General features: G+C 50.9%; 1 protein-coding gene across 1 annotated transcript; it reads left to right on the top strand.

The window, feature by feature from the left end:
- The first annotated feature begins 8,760 nt into the window (after window positions 1-8,760).
- LOC103895503 (lipase member M) lies at window positions 8,761-13,004 on the top strand. Its single transcript, XM_009275097.1, has 9 exons — window positions 8,761-8,862; window positions 9,233-9,350; window positions 9,817-10,015; window positions 10,131-10,240; window positions 10,553-10,689; window positions 11,392-11,538; window positions 12,024-12,095; window positions 12,523-12,588; window positions 12,771-13,004. The coding sequence occupies exons 1-9, from the start codon at window positions 8,761-8,763 to the stop codon at window positions 13,002-13,004; spliced, it is 1,185 nt and encodes a 394-aa protein (XP_009273372.1).
- Window positions 13,005-17,721: the final 4,717 nt, after the last annotated feature.

Here is a 17,721-nt window from a genome sequence, read left to right on the forward strand (position 1 = left end):
CCAGCATCTCACCCAAAGACTTAACTGTTGATCTGTGGTAGATGTCAAGGCAACATGATCTGCTCTTTCTTGGGTGCCACTTTTTGTTCCTGGAACAAAAGAAGGAGCAGCCTTTAGACCTGGTGGTCAGCATCTTACTGGGACAGATGGCTTGTAATGGCCCCTCACTAGACCAGCAGGTTACTGAAAGGGACGTCTCTGCCCTGCACAGACTCCTGGAGTTACCTGAAGGTTGAGCTTTGGACTGAAGCATGGCCAGCATCGCCTGCTCTAGCTGTGGGAAGGCTGTGGTATGGGTGACATGCTGGAGGGGAGCATGTCCCAGAGGTCTCAGCATTGCTGCTGGGACTCTGGACTGAGACGAGCTCTTGCAAAGCTTCCTCATGAGTCAGCGTGGGAGCTGGGCCATGGGCAGAAGCCATGGGATTCAAGAATGATGCCATCAGTGGGTATGTAATATGTGGGTCTCAGCAGGCACAGACACCTGAATGCAGCTACTGGGCAGATGCGGCTGCCCTGTAGGTTTTGGGGAGCTGTAAGGATCAGTCACCACTCTTGATCCACCTAAAACACCACCGGATGCCTACCCCTCATCGGAGGGTTTGCAGAGGGCCACGCAGACACACCCAGCATTAGTCATATTCCATATTTGATGGGAGCAATGCCTGTAACTTATGGAGCAAGGAAGAAACAAAACAATGTTTTCTCTGCACCAAGTACTTTACACTACAAAAGCACAATTAGGGCCTTACAGGAGGTCTTGTAACCTCAGAAGGTCTCCAGAGAAGAGGCTGCCACATGTGAGGATGGTGTCTGGATAGGGAACGGCTGGTCTAGAGGACAGCTGGACTTTTCTGCTGAGCAGGAGGAGCTTGGGGAACTCAGGCACACTGATGCTTGCTTAACTCCTGCGATGGGTGCCTTCAGACATGTACACCCATGTGCCCTCCTTTGTAGCTTCAACAGCCTCTGTTGCACTTGAGTTGCCACAGGACCCTGCTTTGTGGAGCTGGGTGGCTCAGCAGAGTGGTCCTGGCTGTCCCTACCTTGCAAAGCTCCTGATCAGCTCCTCTGTGGAGGTTAGTCCCACCAAAGCCTCTGCTCAGGAGACTTCCTCATCTGCCTAGCAGTCCTCTGGTCCAACAGTGTGTGTGTGTCAATCAACAGTTGGGGCATCTCTCCTGCTGTGCTTCTGCTCTTTAGCCTTCCTCAGACAGGCACGTAGTTTAGGTTGGACAGACCCTTGGAGGTCTCTAGTCTATAGCAAGTCTCAAAGCAAGGTGATTTTCCAACTAGATCAGGCTGCTTAGGGCTTTGTCCTGTTCAGTTTTGAGCATCTCCAGGGATGGGCATCCCATCAACACTCTGGGCACCTGTTCCAGTGCTTAATTACAAGTACTGAGATTTATTTCCCCCCTAAAATCTGGCTGTATTGCTGGACCTTTCACCAACTGTTGATCTTGTTCTGCAGGGCACTGAACAAGAGATAATTTATTATGTTGGCCTTTCTTGGGACAACACTTTAGGAGTGTTGATACAGGAAATACCATTCCTGTAATGTTGTAGGGCTGCATAGAAGTCATTAAAGTACAAAAGCATCTTGCCCCAAATGGGAAGCTGTTGCAAAATCTTCCCCTTCTTGGCATCCAGTAATATCTTGCATGTCTTCTGCTCTAGCAATTACATGTCAGTGGCTTTTTCTGCCACTTCTTAACCTTTTACTTGTGTTTATGTTCTTCTTGGATACCTGTGGTTGAGGCTTTCAGTGCAAGGTACAACATCTTGCATAAAAGGAGCCTTGGATCTTTTTCTTGGTCAAGTTGATGATTAAATGCCTACTTTGTTCTATGGCACTTCTCAGCATGGTTTTCACTCTTTTCTTGTAGGAACGCTCACCTTTGCCTTGCCAGGTCCATGCCTGACGTTGCCTGAAAGGTCACTTAGGGCAGGGCATTCCTAGCCTGGTATTTTGCCACCTCTGTGTAGCTGTTTTCAAGGCAGGAGAGGCTGCAAACATGGCCATCCAGACCAAGTAGGAGTGCAATGAGCAGCAAGGTCATTGGCAGAGATGTTTGTAGGTGCCTGAGTCAGTGAAAATGTTCCTGCAAGTCTTCTATACTTCCTATGCTTCCTTTGGGTTTCATTGCATTTTCTTTAATACCCCACGTGACTCAAAAAACCCCCCCCAAACTGGTTTTGCACTGTGTCCTCTCCACATTCTTCAAAAAACTAAACATCCTCTGCTGAACATGCTATATCCACCAGAAGCACTACAGATACATGCTCTGGTTTGCACAAGCCACTGTAAAAGAGTTTGGAAAAAGGCTACAGGACAAGTTTGCAGGTAAATAAATGCTGCCTTTTGGATTGCTTGGACTGTGCTATCAGCACCGTGAGCCCTGAATTTGAGTACTGACATTTGTGCTCAAAGAAATGCCATGTGAATGGTTACATCCTCGCACTGATTTACTGAACCAGCCCGCTTACTCCAGGACCTCAGCTGGGTGTGGGGAACAGCGCCCAAAGGCCCTGTAATTAAATGAAGCTCTTGCAAAGTGCCACATCCTGCATGAGCATTTAAATGTTCATGTGAGCATTTAAATTTAGGAAAACAAGCAAACAGTAATTCTGTTGGTGAAAACCACAATAAGCGTGGGTCCATCCAAGCCAGAGGTATTTCACACTGACAGAGGAAATATTCTGCTCACTAGTAATACCACTCCAAAAGTCATGAGCACTTTGTGACCCATTCTGTCTTCTGTTGGGCTGATTCCCCACCTGGACGGTCATTCCTTGAGCTCCTTCAATGGAGGTGACACTGTCCTTCCAGGGCTGTGGATAAGCTTGGTCCATGGAAGACAGGGTAGGACATCTCCATGGCCTGCAGTCACCACCTCAGAGCAATCTGGTGCAAAAGCAAAACCTACTTGTTTTGGTAGCACTGAACAAACATATCAGTCAGTAAGATGGAGATCCTCCCACTGCGTGGGAACAGGCTGCTCTGTTTCTCAGGGAGGATGGTGACATTTGTGCTGGCACCCTAATTCAAGAAGAAGTAAGCATCTATGGAGTGGATGCTGCCGCTGTGTGCATGAGACACCTACATCCTCTTCAGCCAGGGCAGATCCGTGTCTTTTATGCACCTGGCTGCAGGAAGAGCAACCTGCTCAGGCAAACCTGCCTTAGACCAACATATAGGCAGCCATTGGCAATAGACCTATCACCTCATGTCTTGCTGCACAAATCCAATTTGCTTTCCAAAGTGATGTTCTTGAATAACCTGATACAAACTGCCATTAAGGCTCATGAGTCAGGACCCAAGGAAGAGAGCTAGAGCTGGTTTGAAAGGGGTTTTCTCCAGTCAGGCTGATTTGGCCCTGGAAATGATGCAGCCTGACTTGAATATCGAATGATTGTGCTGTGAAATTAGTGGGTTCCAATTCGGTCCTGGTCTGGGCTTTCTTTTAACCCAGATGACCTGTTGCATCACAGACTTTGGACTTGAAGTTGCCTGCAAAGAGCCTGACTTGCTGGTTGTCCTGCAGAGACCTGATGGTGGCAAAACACATCTGTTGCTTGTTCAGATCAAGACACCAGCTGGGACTCCCCTGTCAGACTTGTGTTTCCTGGGACTTGCATAACCCACAGGCAGGAGTAACCCTTCTTACTTAATATCTTTGCTGCCATGAAAGTCACATCCAAAAGCAGTTCAAAACCAAGGGCACATCAGCATGGCCAGGGCAGACACGTCTCCAGAGGTGGCTGACAGTAAATGCCCAGGGAGGGTATGAGCAGGGCTGTGGCATGGGGAGAGGACTTTCAAAACAATGTTTATGGCCAATATTTCAGATCTTATTATTTATCTTACATGCAGGGACAATGGCAATAGTCAAAGGCAATACATTGGGGCGTGTGAACTGTGAGCCTGCTGTCCCAGGGCTCCACCGGCCCTGGCTTGGCAGCAGGTGCCACTGTGCTTTGGTCTGTGCATCAATACCCACATCCCACCAGGAGAAGAGGGGGTCCCAGGTTCGCAGCAAGCTCTTGAGGGTCCATTGGGGTGGTGCAAGGAAGAGAGGATCTGGGCTATGACCTTGTGCAGCTCCCATGCTGACTGTCCTGTTTTCCCCAGCTGACAGAAAGTGGAGAGGTCCAATATCTCAACCATGAGACATATGGAAGTACACCCAGGTGGGACACCCGTCCCTCATGCTCAGTGAGCACTGCACAGGAGCTGTGAAATAGAGTAGACCAGAAACCGTTAATGCATTAATTGCTGGCTCAGGGATGATTGTCCCATATGCCAGGCTGGTTATGCTTGTTTTCCTCCACCTGGCTTTTTCCTGGATGCTGCTCTGCAGTCACATGGGTCCACCTCAGCTAGACAGAGCCATGGCTGCTGGCGACAGTCCTGCTGTGAGCGGGAGGCTGGGATGCAGAACCCAGAGGTCCCTTCCCACCACCATTGCTCTTCTGGCAGGAGGAGAGGTGGTGGGGCTGGAAGACATGTGGTTGAAGGGGTCTGTGGACGCAGAGCCATCGTGGAGGGCTGATTGTCACGTCTGCCCACGTGAGTTTGCTTTGCACCCTTTGGATTTCCACTCTTGGGATCTCCACACTGATAAAAGTCGGACCATCAGTGTCATGTGAACCTGGTATTTCTTCTTCCTTTCCTGGGTGAGCTCTGCCTCTTCCCTTTCAACCCAGGCATGGTTGTGCCACCTCCTCTAGGCAGCGTGGTCATCCCTGTGCCTGCTGCTGACATGCAGAGCTGACATGCATTGCCAACAGGTACCTAGACCAGGAAAGCTAAACATGAGCAGCTGGTGACCTTTCTGGCAACCCCAGACCATGTTGCCCTTCGTATTACAGACGAGGCAGCTGGAATCCCTCTGCAGAGGTATGCCAAAAATGCAACTCCCAATTGCAGGATGCCACAAGGCCTGGGTGTTCCCGGTGATGGGGACATTGCCCAACAGCTTGTTAACTACCTTCAAGATGTGGCACTTTGCTGCTGAGACCCTGGGGTTCGGGATGCCACATCTGAATCATCGGGCTGGAGAGGAAAAGCAGGCAGTGTGATTGGAGAGTGACTGGGCTTTCAAATGTTGACGGACAAGTCCCAGCCTCTCCCTGTCTATTTATAAGCTAAGAGGATGGGTTCACTCAGTGCCGCCGATCCTCCTGACTGCACGGACGGGCCTGGAGCAGCAGGTCAGGTTGATGTGCAATGTGTGCTCTCCTTCTAGCTCAGACTGTTGCTGAAAGAAAGGATCCCAACTGAGTCAAGAGGCTTTATTATCCTTCCAGTTGTTCATTTTATGCGTGGAGAACTTGGGCATTTTGGTCACCATTGCAGTTAAAGTGTTCTCTGAAGGGTCTGCTTTGCAGTTCTGCATCTGACCTCCTCGTTTTTTGCAAGCATGAGCTCTGGTGTTTCCCAGTGAGCTGAGGGAGTGCTGTGGTTAGATGTTTTCCTGGGTCTCCATCCATTTTACCTGTGTGGAGGGGATGGGGTGTCCTGCACCCCTAGCTTTGGCTTGGTTGGATTACCCAGGGCTGATGCATGAGGAATGGCACCTCTGAGAAGGAGCAGAGACCATCTCTGCTCTCCTCCGTCCTGCTTGCCTATGCCCAGGGACTCACAGCTGAGCAGCAGTTTGCCACTAGAGATAGCGGTTCTGGATTTGGATGGTGGGACGTGTTGCAGTCTCTCTTCTGAGGAAGGCACTGTTGGGCTCTTCTCAAGTTTGTTGATGTGCTCTGGTACATACTTTGGCTTGGTGCGGGAGGCAAGTGGGAGGACCCACAGCTGAGCTGAGTGGTCCAAAACACCTGGGGTCTGAGCCCAGGTGTGCCATCAGGCAGTGCTGAAGCTCTGAAGCATGGCAGTATGCGGCTGCGCCAGCTGGAGATGGGCAGTCGGGGGCTGGAGGAGACAGCCCTGGTGGGGTTGAACTCTGTGGAGGCAAGGCTTGCTGGACAGCATGGGCAGGTCCCCTGTGAGGCAGTGAGCTGACATCTCCTCTGCCAAGTCCTCCCCTGCTGGGGCAGGAGCAGGGAATGCTCTACCGCAGGCTGGCTCCGGACCGCGCTGGGTACCTGGGGATAGACACAACTCTGATGACTTGTGTGACCCTGAGGCTTGGGTGCAGGAGGTGGGGACTGTCATTTTGGCTGGTCTTTATGTGTTCCTACTGTGTTTTTACATCAAAACCCAGGAGTCTATTATTGCTTGCTGAATGCCACAGGTATGCGCAGTGACTAATCCTTCCTCCTTTGCCACAAAGGCTTTAATCTCTTGGGATACCAGAAGGAGTTGCTTCTGTAAGTGGCTGAATGCTTGTCAGTGCTCTCACTGGCATCTGTGGGCTTTGTGGCACAGCTTGTCACAGGTCATGGTTACTATGGTGTGCCACCGTAATATCTGGATGCCACTGATGTGGGCAACAGAGCCTTCAGCTATGGTGGTGACCTCCAAGACATATGGGAAATCTTAGTGCCACTGCTCAGGAGCTGGGCGAGGGGGTGTTGGGTGGAGGAAATCCTCATCACAAAATGTGCAGGGTTGTGAGCCGGGCGTGAGCCACAGAAACCACAGGCCTGTGGGCTGTTGCCAATCATGGGGCAGTGAAAGGTCCTCTTGCATATGATGATGTGCAGGGCTGGCTCCAGATGTAGGGCAGATGGACCGTGGGGGCAAAGCCTGGCAGGGTTGGAGACCTCTCTGCTCAGGGGATGGGGAAAGGCCACTTCGGCTGGGTCCAGGCCAGCCATGGCTTTTTGGAGGGGACTTCTGCAGACCTCTGGTCCAACTTCCTACTCAGAGCAGGACCATCCCCAGTGCTAGCTCAGGCCAGCCCTAGTTTGGTCCAGCCAAGCCTTGAAAGCCAAGGTGTAGACCCAAGGGAAAGAAGCTGTTTCCTAAGTGACGTGCTCATCAAGAAAATGCAATTAGTATGAAAACTCAGGGTAGGTTTTGCAACAGGAAAACAGCACAGGGAAGCATATTGTTATATCTGGCATGGGGAGGCCCCCTCTGGCATCTCCTAATTCCTGTGCAGGCTTGGCTTCTCGGTCCCTTGTAATCCACACTGCTTGCTGAGGTTGCTATTTCAGTAATTTGGTCTGTCTCTGATGTCCCCAGGCATGGCCTGCAATGTCTTGCCTACATTCGTGTGCAATTGAGCCTGGTGAGAAGGCAGCCACTGTAATTCCTTCCTTCCTTCTGTCCTTCCTACCTTCCTTCTGTGCTTCTTTCCCTCCTTCTACATGCAGTTTGGAGGGGCTATAGACTAAAAGCACCTTAAAATGGTGTTTTGCACCAATGGATCCAGCCTCTAGTCACTGGTGTTTGGCAGCCGGGCAGGACAAGGGCCAGATTGGGTTTAGCAGGATCACAGGCTCATCCGACCTCACCTTCCTCTGACCATCACAGCACTTTAATCCCAGGATGTCCTCATCTGCACAGGGAGATGTAGGCATCAAGATGTTGGTGGTGGACTTGAACACAGAGCAAGACTTGAGTTGACACTTTTTTTTAATGTGTGATAGTGAGTTTTTTCTGTTGCTCACATGGTGCTATGCAGTGGGTAGGTGTTCCCATTTTCCTGAGCAACCCAGGAAAACCTTTCCATGCTGGAAGTATGCTGGGAAAATGCACCCAGACACCTCCTCTGAGAGGCAGAGTCTTTTCTACCTCCTGCAACAGGGACATCAGGGAAATGGACTTCGCTGGACCTGTCCTGAAGTCTGGATCCCCTTGGGCTGGGGTGCTGAGGATGGCAGGGCACACCAGGAACACGTGGTGATGAGCTATAAACCATCCAAGGCAGGGATGGAGCAGGGGAGCTCCTGCAGACCAGAACTCCGACATGAACCCTCCTGCTTGGGGGAGGATGCTTTCAGGGAATCAGCATCCTGATGCTTTTCCCAGAGAGGGGGTGGCTGGAGGCTGCTTGTCTCACACTGCAGTTGCAGCTGGACCAGCAAGAGATGCTTGGGGTGGGTTCCGAACTGCACAGGGGATTGGGAAGTGTTATGAGGTGGATTTTGGTGGGAGATAATACTGGCATATTAAGACACCTCTACAAATGCAAAGCTTAAGCCAGTGGCCCTCCACCTGCACGGTGTGGATGTGGCTCTCAGGTGGACAATGGGCTCTCAGAGGCTGGTCACATCCCCGCAGAGCAGTCACCCTCATCTGGAGAGGGGACTCACTTGTGCCAGGTGATGTGCGGCAGCACCAGCAGGCTTTAACACTCAAGGTGGGGACCATAAAAGCAGCTCTGTGGGGTCAAACCAGAGACCTGGGTAGCCTCTGGTAGTGTCTGGAGGAGGAGTCCTGGTGAAGGGCAAAAGGGCAGGAGAGCAGCTGCAGACATGGCTTTCCCTGAGCCCCTGCCAACCCCAGCTGTACCCAGCGCAGAGCCCCCCAGGCCAGATGTGGCCTCTTTCCATTTCTTCCCCTGCATCCCCTGGGGACCCCCAGCCCTTGTCACCTGTGTGCCACTGGGTGCTTTTGCTCAGCTGGCTTCAGCTGCAGGATGCTGCTGAGTGCCCAGTCCCTGGCAGAGGGTCCTGTATGGTACCGCAGCTGACATGGTTTGGGATGGAAATGCCCGCTCCACATTGCAGCATCAGGCTTTGGCAGCACTGCCAGCGGTGCTGGAGCTGCACGGCATTTGCTCGTGCTTCTGGCGCACTCACCATCCTGCTCATGCCAACACTGTTATCCCCCAGGTGCTGTGGAGACGCAAGATGTGGCTGCTGCTGGTGGCCCTGTGCCTGGCCCAGGGGCTGGGCAATGCCATCCCATGTGCTGGAGTGAGCCATGACAATCCCGAGCAGTTCATGAACATCGTAAGTGCTGGGGGGTCAAACAGACCTCTGCAGGACCCAGGCTTCCCCACGGGGTGGGCCCAATTCCTCCCTGAGGGACCAGCTGGGCTCTCCCCATCCCTTACCCTGGCATCTGCACCCAGGGTCAGCCAAAGGGCTTGGGGCACCAAGAGTTTCCTATATTTGCATGGGTGTTACTCACTTCATGCTCTCAGCTTGAGGTTGGCCTCTCCCTGGTCTTCCTCTAACATAGATGGACCTTCAGGTCTCGTGTGTGCAGGTGGAGGTGACATTGGAGAGCTTGGGTGGTGGGAGTGGGTGTGGTTGGGTCAAGCACAGGATGATGGACACAAACGGGTCACCCTCTCCCCTCGGACTGTTGTCCCTGCAGAGCCAGAAGATCCGTTTCCACGGGTATCCCAGTGAGGAGTACGATGTGCTGACAGAGGACGGCTACTTCCTCAGCCTCAACCGGATTCCCCATGGCAAGGGGGATGCTGGGCACTCAGGTGGGCTCGGTTTCACCAAGGGTGAAGCAGCCGTGACCCTGCTCAGAGATGAGGCAGTGTGCAAGGGGAAGCCAGTGTGAATGCCTGTGCCTTCAGACACAGTTTCGGCAGCTGGAAGAGGGATAAGAAGTTTTTGCCCAGCTGCCTTGAGCTGTCCCTGGGGATGCAGGAATTCATTATTGTGTTTTGTTGCATCCGGGATGGGGCAGCATGACCCAGCGAGCCCCAGTGGCTCCTTAGCTGGAGCAAACCCCTTGCCCTGGTCCAAGGTTTCCTGATAGCTCAGGGCCAGGGGTGGCAAAAGTCCTTCAAACAAAACAAGCACCAGCAGAGGCAGGGAAATCATGGGAGGAGAGAAAGTTTAATGTGCAGCCTGCAGAAAATAATACTGAGATGCACAGAACTGTTTTATTTCCATATGGGAAGGGGTTTTCTTGTGTGAAGAACCCGATTTCTCCTCTTTCAGGAGCCAGGTCACCTGTGTTGATAGTGCATGGGTTCAGTTTAGATGGTGGTGACTGGGTGGACAACCTCCCCAACAGCAGCCTGGGCTTCATCCTCGCAGACACAGGGTACGACGTCTGGATTGGAAACAGCCGGGGGAACAGCTGGTCCCGACGGCACCTGAACCTTTCTGTCGACCAAGAGGAGTTTTGGGATTTCAGGTGAGAATGCCACCAAGGGTGGGGCTGGGATTCTGGGCTGCCAGCACCGACCACCTGATGTCCATGGGAGGCTGGGAGATGGGCACCTCCTCCAGCTTCTCCCCTTGCTCCCCAGCTTCCACGAGATGGCTGTGTACGACCTCCCCGCCATGGTGGGCTTCATCCTAAGGCAAACCAGGCAGGAGAAACTGTTCTACGTTGGCCACGCTCAAGGCAACTCTCTGGGTGAGTGAGGAGGAGGAGCCGGCAGTGGGTGAGGGCGGGGCGCCAGGATGCCACGGGAGAGGGGCATCAATATCTGTCCCAACCTGGAGACTGCTGAGGACAGGGCTGCGTTGGCCCATGCAGCCACTTTTCCTACCTGGCTTCTTGGTCCTTCTGCATGGGAGAGGTTTGCTATGTCTTGCCCAGCCGTCCTGGGCTGTGCTGACATCCAGGAGCATTTAATTTTGTTCAAACCCTATGTCTCAAAAAGGAGGTCTGGGATGAGCATTGTTGCTGTTGGGGTTATCGTTGTGATCTCTCACTGCTTTTCAGGTTTCATAGCGTTTTCAAGCATGCCACACCTGGCTGAGAAAATCAAACTCTTCTTTGCACTGGCTCCTCTCTACACCTTTCATCACGTCAAAGGCCCCATCTTAAAGATAGCGTTTTTACCAGATGCGGTACTGAAGGTACGTGAGGTGTTTGTGTATTATTACTACTGAAACCCCGGAGCTTTCAGCAACTCATGTTCCTCGTGTTGCCGCCGTGCACTGAGCCCATGCCTGTGGCAGGCGTTGGAGACACGTGTGGGGAGATGAGAGGTCCCAAGATCCCAAACAGCAGGGATGTCCCTCTCCACCCAGTCGAGCACAACCAGATTTCACTGTTTAAAATATCCATACCTCTCTATCATTCCTGTTTATGTTTTTGCTTATTGACCTCACCACACCCCAGTCCCATAGCCCAGCTCAGAGCAGCCCCACACCACCTCCCTTCCACCCTTTGCTCCAGCGGCTGGAGAAAGGCTGGAAGGGGAGCTGGCACTCTCCCTGGATGTGCTCCACCTGAGGAGCATGTGTCAACAGAGGTGGCAGATAAGTGGTATGAGTCTGGCCATCCTGGGCTGAGCTTTGGAAGCTGGTACCTTAGAGAGGATGCACGAGGATGATGGGGACTACAGCATGGTGTAGAAAGGATGGTGATGGTTTCATGCTGCTCTGAGAGTTGGGTGTGACCGTGGGTCAACCTCCTCATGAGACTGGCTAGCCCAAATGTGTCAACAACCATATTGAGGAGTTGCCTGTCAGCACTGGCTGGGGACAAGTGGTTCTTGTGGAGAGGGGACATGTGTTGCAGGACCCGCCATGACCTGTTTCCTTGTGCTCTTGCAGGCAATATTTGGAACAAAACAGCTGACTCTGGTGGGGAGGACAGAGAGAGCCACCCTTGCCAAGACGTGCAGCAACCTGCTAACAGCTGAAGTCTGTGAAAACGAGATCTTCCTTATTGGCGGGTACAACAAGAAGAACTTGAATGTGGTGAGTGCATCAGCCTTTCTAGGTCACAGTCATCTCCAGTTTTCCTAGACACCTGGAGATAGCTAATGAAATACAAAAATGAGTATAAAAAGCCAAAATAAGGTATGAAAAGCACTGTTCAAGGCAGCGGTTTTTGGAGATTTCTTTCAGTTGTGTTGGGGTGTTAAACCTAATGGAGGCTTCAGTAGGAAAGAATCACTTGTGGTCTTGTCTGCAAAGGAAAGGTAACTCCTGCCTCATTTTCTGCTGACCTGCAACAAGTTTATAGAAAAAAATAGCAAAAAATTGACTGAACCAGTTGTATTTCCATTTTAAAGTGGTGGTTAACTGGTTTACCTTTAAAAGCTACTCCTAGCTCTGAACAGAATAAAGCTGCTGGAGCATATAATGTTTATATTGCAGTTATAAGACAGAATGATTTTTTTTGCCTAGACAGATTTTCATCATTCCCAACTCACTTAGAAAATACTTCTTCCTTCCTGCAGAGCCGACTGGATGTATACCTAGCTCATTTTCCAGACTATACATCAGTAAAAACTCTTCTCCACTGGGGACAGGTAGAGACTGATTTTATAACGACTGTAACCAATGCTTTTTCTTTTAATCTGGGAATACGGTATTTTACAATGCTGCTTCATTCACCCTGGAGACGGGTAAGGAGGTAGAATCAGACAAAGCCAATAAAAGTGATTTTTAAGTTGCTGCACCAAGGCGTCTCAAAAGCCACAGCTCCTAGCTACTGCTTCTGGCTGGCCAAGGCAGAGCCACCCAGATGCTCATCTCCATCCCGGGTAAGGACCCCATGTAGGTGTTTTGGGGACTCCCTCTTTGCTCTGGCCCACGGGACAGACACCAGCAAGTGCCACACCAGGGCTGTGCTGGGCAGAGTGCGCTCACCTGGACCCTGCTGCTGCCCTTTGCTTGCGGTGGGGCTGATCCAGGGCATTACCTGCACAGGGTTAACCTTTTGCCTCTGCTTTCCAGACTGCCAAAACTGGGGAGTTCAAGCAGTTTGACTATGGGAAGAAGAACCAGGAGAAGTACAACCAGGTAAATGGGGACTTGTGGAAGGAGGAGCAAAGGATGAGGCTGGCTAGGACCAGGATGGGGGCAGCATCCTCCAGTGGCCAGAGTTGCCCCAGTCCTTTGGGATGCCAGGGACAGCACACCCCATCCATTAGTGCTATTAGTGTCAGAGCCTGCAAATAACTGGAGCGTTTCCCCCCTCCCAGGCCACTCCCCCCGTGTACAGGATAGAAGACATGACAGTGCCGACCGCCCTGTGGAGTGGTGGGGAGGACTGGGTGAATCCCCCTCTGGAGACCAAGCGCTTGCTCCCCCGCATCACCAACCTCGTTCGTCATGAGCACTTCCCCGACTGGAACCATTTTGACCACCACTGGGGTTGGGACGCCCCTCAGCGCATGTACAGGCAGATGGTCACTCTGATGGAGCAAAATCCATGAATGTGCTGTCCCGAGAAGGAGGAGCCACCCATTCCCATGTGCCTGGGGGCACAGGTTTTGCGTGAGGGCTGCCACTCTGCTCTTCCCTTCTTAAAAATGTCTCGTATCACCCTATTCCACACTGATTTAATGCCTTAAATGTAATGGTGTAATTTCTGCCTGCCCTCTGTGACTAGAGATTGCAATAAACTCTTGCATCACAGCTGAACTCCAACTCTTTGCTTGGTGGACCTCACTGGAGTTCTGTTTGCACCCCATTGCCGGGGTGAGGTGTGCAGGAGACCCTGTTTGTTTGGTTTTTTTCAGCTTTTGCTGGCTCAGGGCATTGCCAGCACAAAATTTTACTCCAGAAATTGAGCGTGTGCTTTGGGTTGTGGGTTTAGGTGAAGGAGGGGTGGACGGTGACCTTGTCTGTGAGCCCTGAAACGGCTGGAGGGGGTGAGCACTGGCTGCAGGAGAGAAATGTTCCTCCAAGTAGAGTGAAACCAGAGAGGTCGATGCACACCACATGCCTGAGAGGTGGTGAAAAGGAAACATCTGGGCCTTGGCGTTAGGCTAGGTCTTTCCTGGGAGACAACCCACCCAGAACAGGGTCCTACGTCACCTTCTGGGGTACACCTTATGGCAAAAACCCAGCTGTGTTTTCTAGGAAGTTGAATTTAACATGGCCCACAGTGTTACCTAAGAATAACGCTCTGTTCTTAGCATGTATATTTGAAAAATATCTGTCTACCTACCTACATATCTATTCTTTCTATCCATCTTTCTATCCATTTATCTATCCCTCTACCCACTATATTCTCTTTCTTTCTTTCTTTCTTTCTTCCTCTTTTTCTTTTTCTTTCTTTCTTTCTTTCTTTCTTCCTCTTTTTCTTTTTCTTTCTTTCTTTCTTTCTTCCTCTTTTTCTTTTTCTTTCTTTCTTTCTTTCTTTCTTCCTCTTTTTCTTTTTCTTTCTTTCTTTCTTTCTTCCTCTTTTTCTTTTTCTTTCTTTCTTTCTTTCTTTCTTCCTCTTTTTCTTTTTCTTTCTTTCTTTCTTTCTTCCTCTTTTTCTTTTTCTTTCTTTCTTTCTTTCTTCCTCTTTTTCTTTTTCTTTCTTTCTTTCTTTCTTTCTTTCCTTCCTTCCTTCTTTCTTTCTTTCTTTCTTTCTTTCCTTCCTTCCTTCCTTCCTTCCTTCCTTCCTTCCTTCCTTCCTTCCTTCCTTCCTTCCTTCCTTCCTTCCATTTACTTATTTACCTATTCTATCTATCCCTCTGTCTGTCTGTCTGTCTGTCTATCTAGCTAGCTATCCATCCATCCATCCATCCACCCATCCCTCCCTCCCTCCCTCCAAGAGATGTGTGATGCGCTGATGATTTTGGTGAGACATTCCCAAACTGCTTGCCCAATTCCCCCAACACTGCACAGCAGGTGCCCATGCAGAGACAAGACAAGAGGTGTGAAGACATGGTCTGAGCTCATGCTGTAGGTAAATAGCCCAGAAATGTCCTGCGTGACCCCTGTCCCATGTAAACATGGGAACAAAGTGTCTTTGCTGACATAGCAAGCAGCACAGGGGCACTGGGTTTCGTGGGGGATGGATGGGAGGGGTGTTGCCAGCCTCCCCCTGCCCTTTTGCTCCACTGTCTCATCTCCCCAGGATCCTTCAGCCCCAGGAGCGGGGTGCGCTGTGGGAGGGACAGCTGTGGGGTCAGAGTGAGGGTCCATCAGTTCCGAGCCTCTGCTTGAGCCTCCTGTGTTAAGGCCACAGGAGCCAAGCTGGTGATGGTGGTGAAAAGATGGAGGTATACTCCCAATTCGAGGTATTTCCCAGGGAAGAAGTGTTTGCCCCAGGTACATTGCCATGTGGTCTGACTGGTCTCCATCTGATTAACCAGGCTGAAAAGCAAAGGTACAGGATGAAACTTCAAGCTTGCAGGATCTGTGAGCTGATCTGCCTGTGTGTCTTATGGAATGCTGCTTTCATGGGCTGCTCCTGTGAAAGTAAAGGTTTTACGAGCACCATACTCTGCCCACCCCTTTCTTCCCTCTCCTTCCTCCCCTGCCAACAGTGATGGATGGATTCACTGGGAGGGAAACCAAACTGCATGTGGCCACAACCAGCCAAAGAGTCACTGGCCCTGGACAGGGTGCTCTGCAGAGTGTCACCATGTGTGACCATACCACTGCAAGGATGTGGCTGTCACCAGGGAGGGAAGAGCAAAGCTGATGTGCTGGCATGATGCATGTTGGAAGAGCCCTGCCTACCCCTTGCAATGTCCCAGAGGGCTGGATGTAAGAGGGGTGCAAGGGAAGGGGCTCATAATGCCCAGAGCTGGGATCCCCTAAGTCCTGCACTTCTGCCCTGCAGCACAACCTCGGTGATGCCCACCAAGGGAAGAGTCAGACTGGGCTTCAGCATGGGAGTTTATTACTTAAATAGTTCTGAAAAACAAGGGAAAGAAATATTACTGTGCACCAGGAAGAAGCTTGGAAGGTAAAACACCAGGGCACTCTGTAGTCACAGAAGGCAGAGAGAAATCACAAGACTCTGTTAGCTCACTAAATGTGTGAAATAGGGTGACAGGAGATGTTTCTATGGAGGGGAGAGCAGGGTGACAATCCTGGTACAAAAGCCACTCATCCACAGGACATGGGAACAGTGGCTCCTCCATCCCAGGGCAGCATGTGGACCGCTCATGGATCATCAGAGTGACCATCTGCCTGTACATGTGCTGAGGGGTGTCCAGGCACCAGATGTGATCCCAGCAGTTCCAGTCAGGGAAGTGTTCGTGACGAACAAGGTTGGTGATGCAGGGGAGCAAGCACTGGGTCTCTGCAGTAAAGGTAACACGGTCCTCCCTGCCACTCCACAGGGTGGTCGGCACCATCATGTGTTCTACCCTGTAAAAGGGCGGCGAAGTCTGGGGGGGAGAGCAGGGTGACAATCCTGGTACAAAAGAATGGACTGACAGAGTGCAAGTCACCTGGTTGGGTGGGGAGTTTCTCTTGGGCATTGTTTGGAAAATTAACCCGTTAGGTCTTCTGAGAGCTGCCAGCACTGTGCAGCTTTTCAGCCATCCCTGGGGCAGCGTGACCGTGTCTGCCAGCCAAGGAGGTGAGGAACCATGACTGAACTCTTCGTAAGCAGCAAGAAATGCAAGGTGCATCCACTCTCCTAGTCTCAAGATACCCATGGCCATTCAGACTATGCTTGAATTACAATTAAATTAATGATCTTAGTCTGTGAAGGAAGGGACAATCCAATGAGGATTTATTCATGTGGACCTGGTGTAACTTCTGTCAGTCTAGGACTGCCCTCCTGGTTTCCCCCTTTATTAGCCACCTGTACTTCCAAATTAGTCTTGCCGGCTTGCTCTTTCCCCAACCGTTTATGCTGAAATGTCTTCATCTTGAAGGAAGAAGCATATGGATGTTGGACAAATTCAGCTGAAAATATTGGCTTTTTCCATCACTCTTGGTTCACTTTGTGATAGGCAATGGACTGTCATGTGCTTTTGCCATGACCACTTCCTTAGGCCATTACTGGGGATGATACGTAGGTGTCTACAGTGCTGGGAGTTGGCTTGGCAGGACAGGGGTTGCACCAGGGAACCAGCATGGCTCGTACATCCCCCAAGACTGGGGTTTTGGTGCTCAGGGAGTCCCTTTCAAGGGTGGGTTGTTTACAACAGGCAGAGGTGTCAACTGGTTGAGCAAGCCCACGCGCGGGGTCGAAGATGAGGGTGATAGCAGGGACCCGTGTGGCCTCCAAGGAAACACAGGGAGAGGGGACGCTTCACCAATCCTGCCACCATGTCTATCCACATGGTGAATGGAGCAATGTGGCAGACCATCAACCCAGTCAACCTAGGAATGACTACTGGGTTATCATGTGTAATGAACAGGAGAAACCCTACCTGGCCCCAGTGGAGGAGATTTTTAGTGGATGCGTAGTCTGGGAAATGCGATAGGTACACATCTGTTCAGCTTTGCCAGCAAAAGAAAGTCCTACTGCAAACGATACTCAGGCAGGAGTTAACACTCATTTGAGACTAAAGTCAACAGCACTTGACTGTCATCCAGTCTGCTATTCATTTGCTTTGCCCAGGCTGCCCCAGAGCAGGATGCAGTGAACCTTACCCTGGGGAAACCACTGAGGAACAGCTTCAATGTGATCTCTGTGTCTTGAGTGCCCACCTGGCCTCCTGACTTCTCAGTCAGAGACACTAATACCTTAGGGCACCTCAGCGTAATTGGCAGCAGAAATCCCACTTTCATCTTTAGGTCAAGCTGACGTCAACAGCAATACAAGGACCTTGCCACATCAGAGCTTTGGTGGTGGTATCTAGCCTGGCCTTCCACTAATGTCCACTTCAAGACAATGCAAGTGAACAACCCAACATGCTCTCATGCCTATACAGACCTGTGCTGTACATCCAGGCAGGTTGTACAAAGCTAAAACACCATGCTGGAGTCAACAGCATCTCAAAATGAGTCTTTCATTTTCGATGTTACAACCCGAGAGCAAGATAACTCTTCATAAGTGGTTTGTACAAGCTTTCAGATGGGATTTCTTTCTCATAGTTTGTTTGAGTTACCAACAGAAATAATGGGGACCTGTCCTGGTTTCAGCTGGGATAGAGTTAATTTCCTTCCTAGTAGCTGGTACAGTGCTGTGTTTTGGATTTAGGATGAGAATAATGTTGATAACACACCGATGTTTTAGTTGTTGCTAAG

The sequence above is a fragment of the Aptenodytes forsteri genome, unplaced genomic scaffold (assembly GCF_000699145.1).
Source record: "Aptenodytes forsteri isolate BGI_AS27 unplaced genomic scaffold, ASM69914v1 Scaffold320, whole genome shotgun sequence".
Lineage (NCBI taxonomy): Eukaryota > Metazoa > Chordata > Aves > Sphenisciformes > Spheniscidae > Aptenodytes > Aptenodytes forsteri.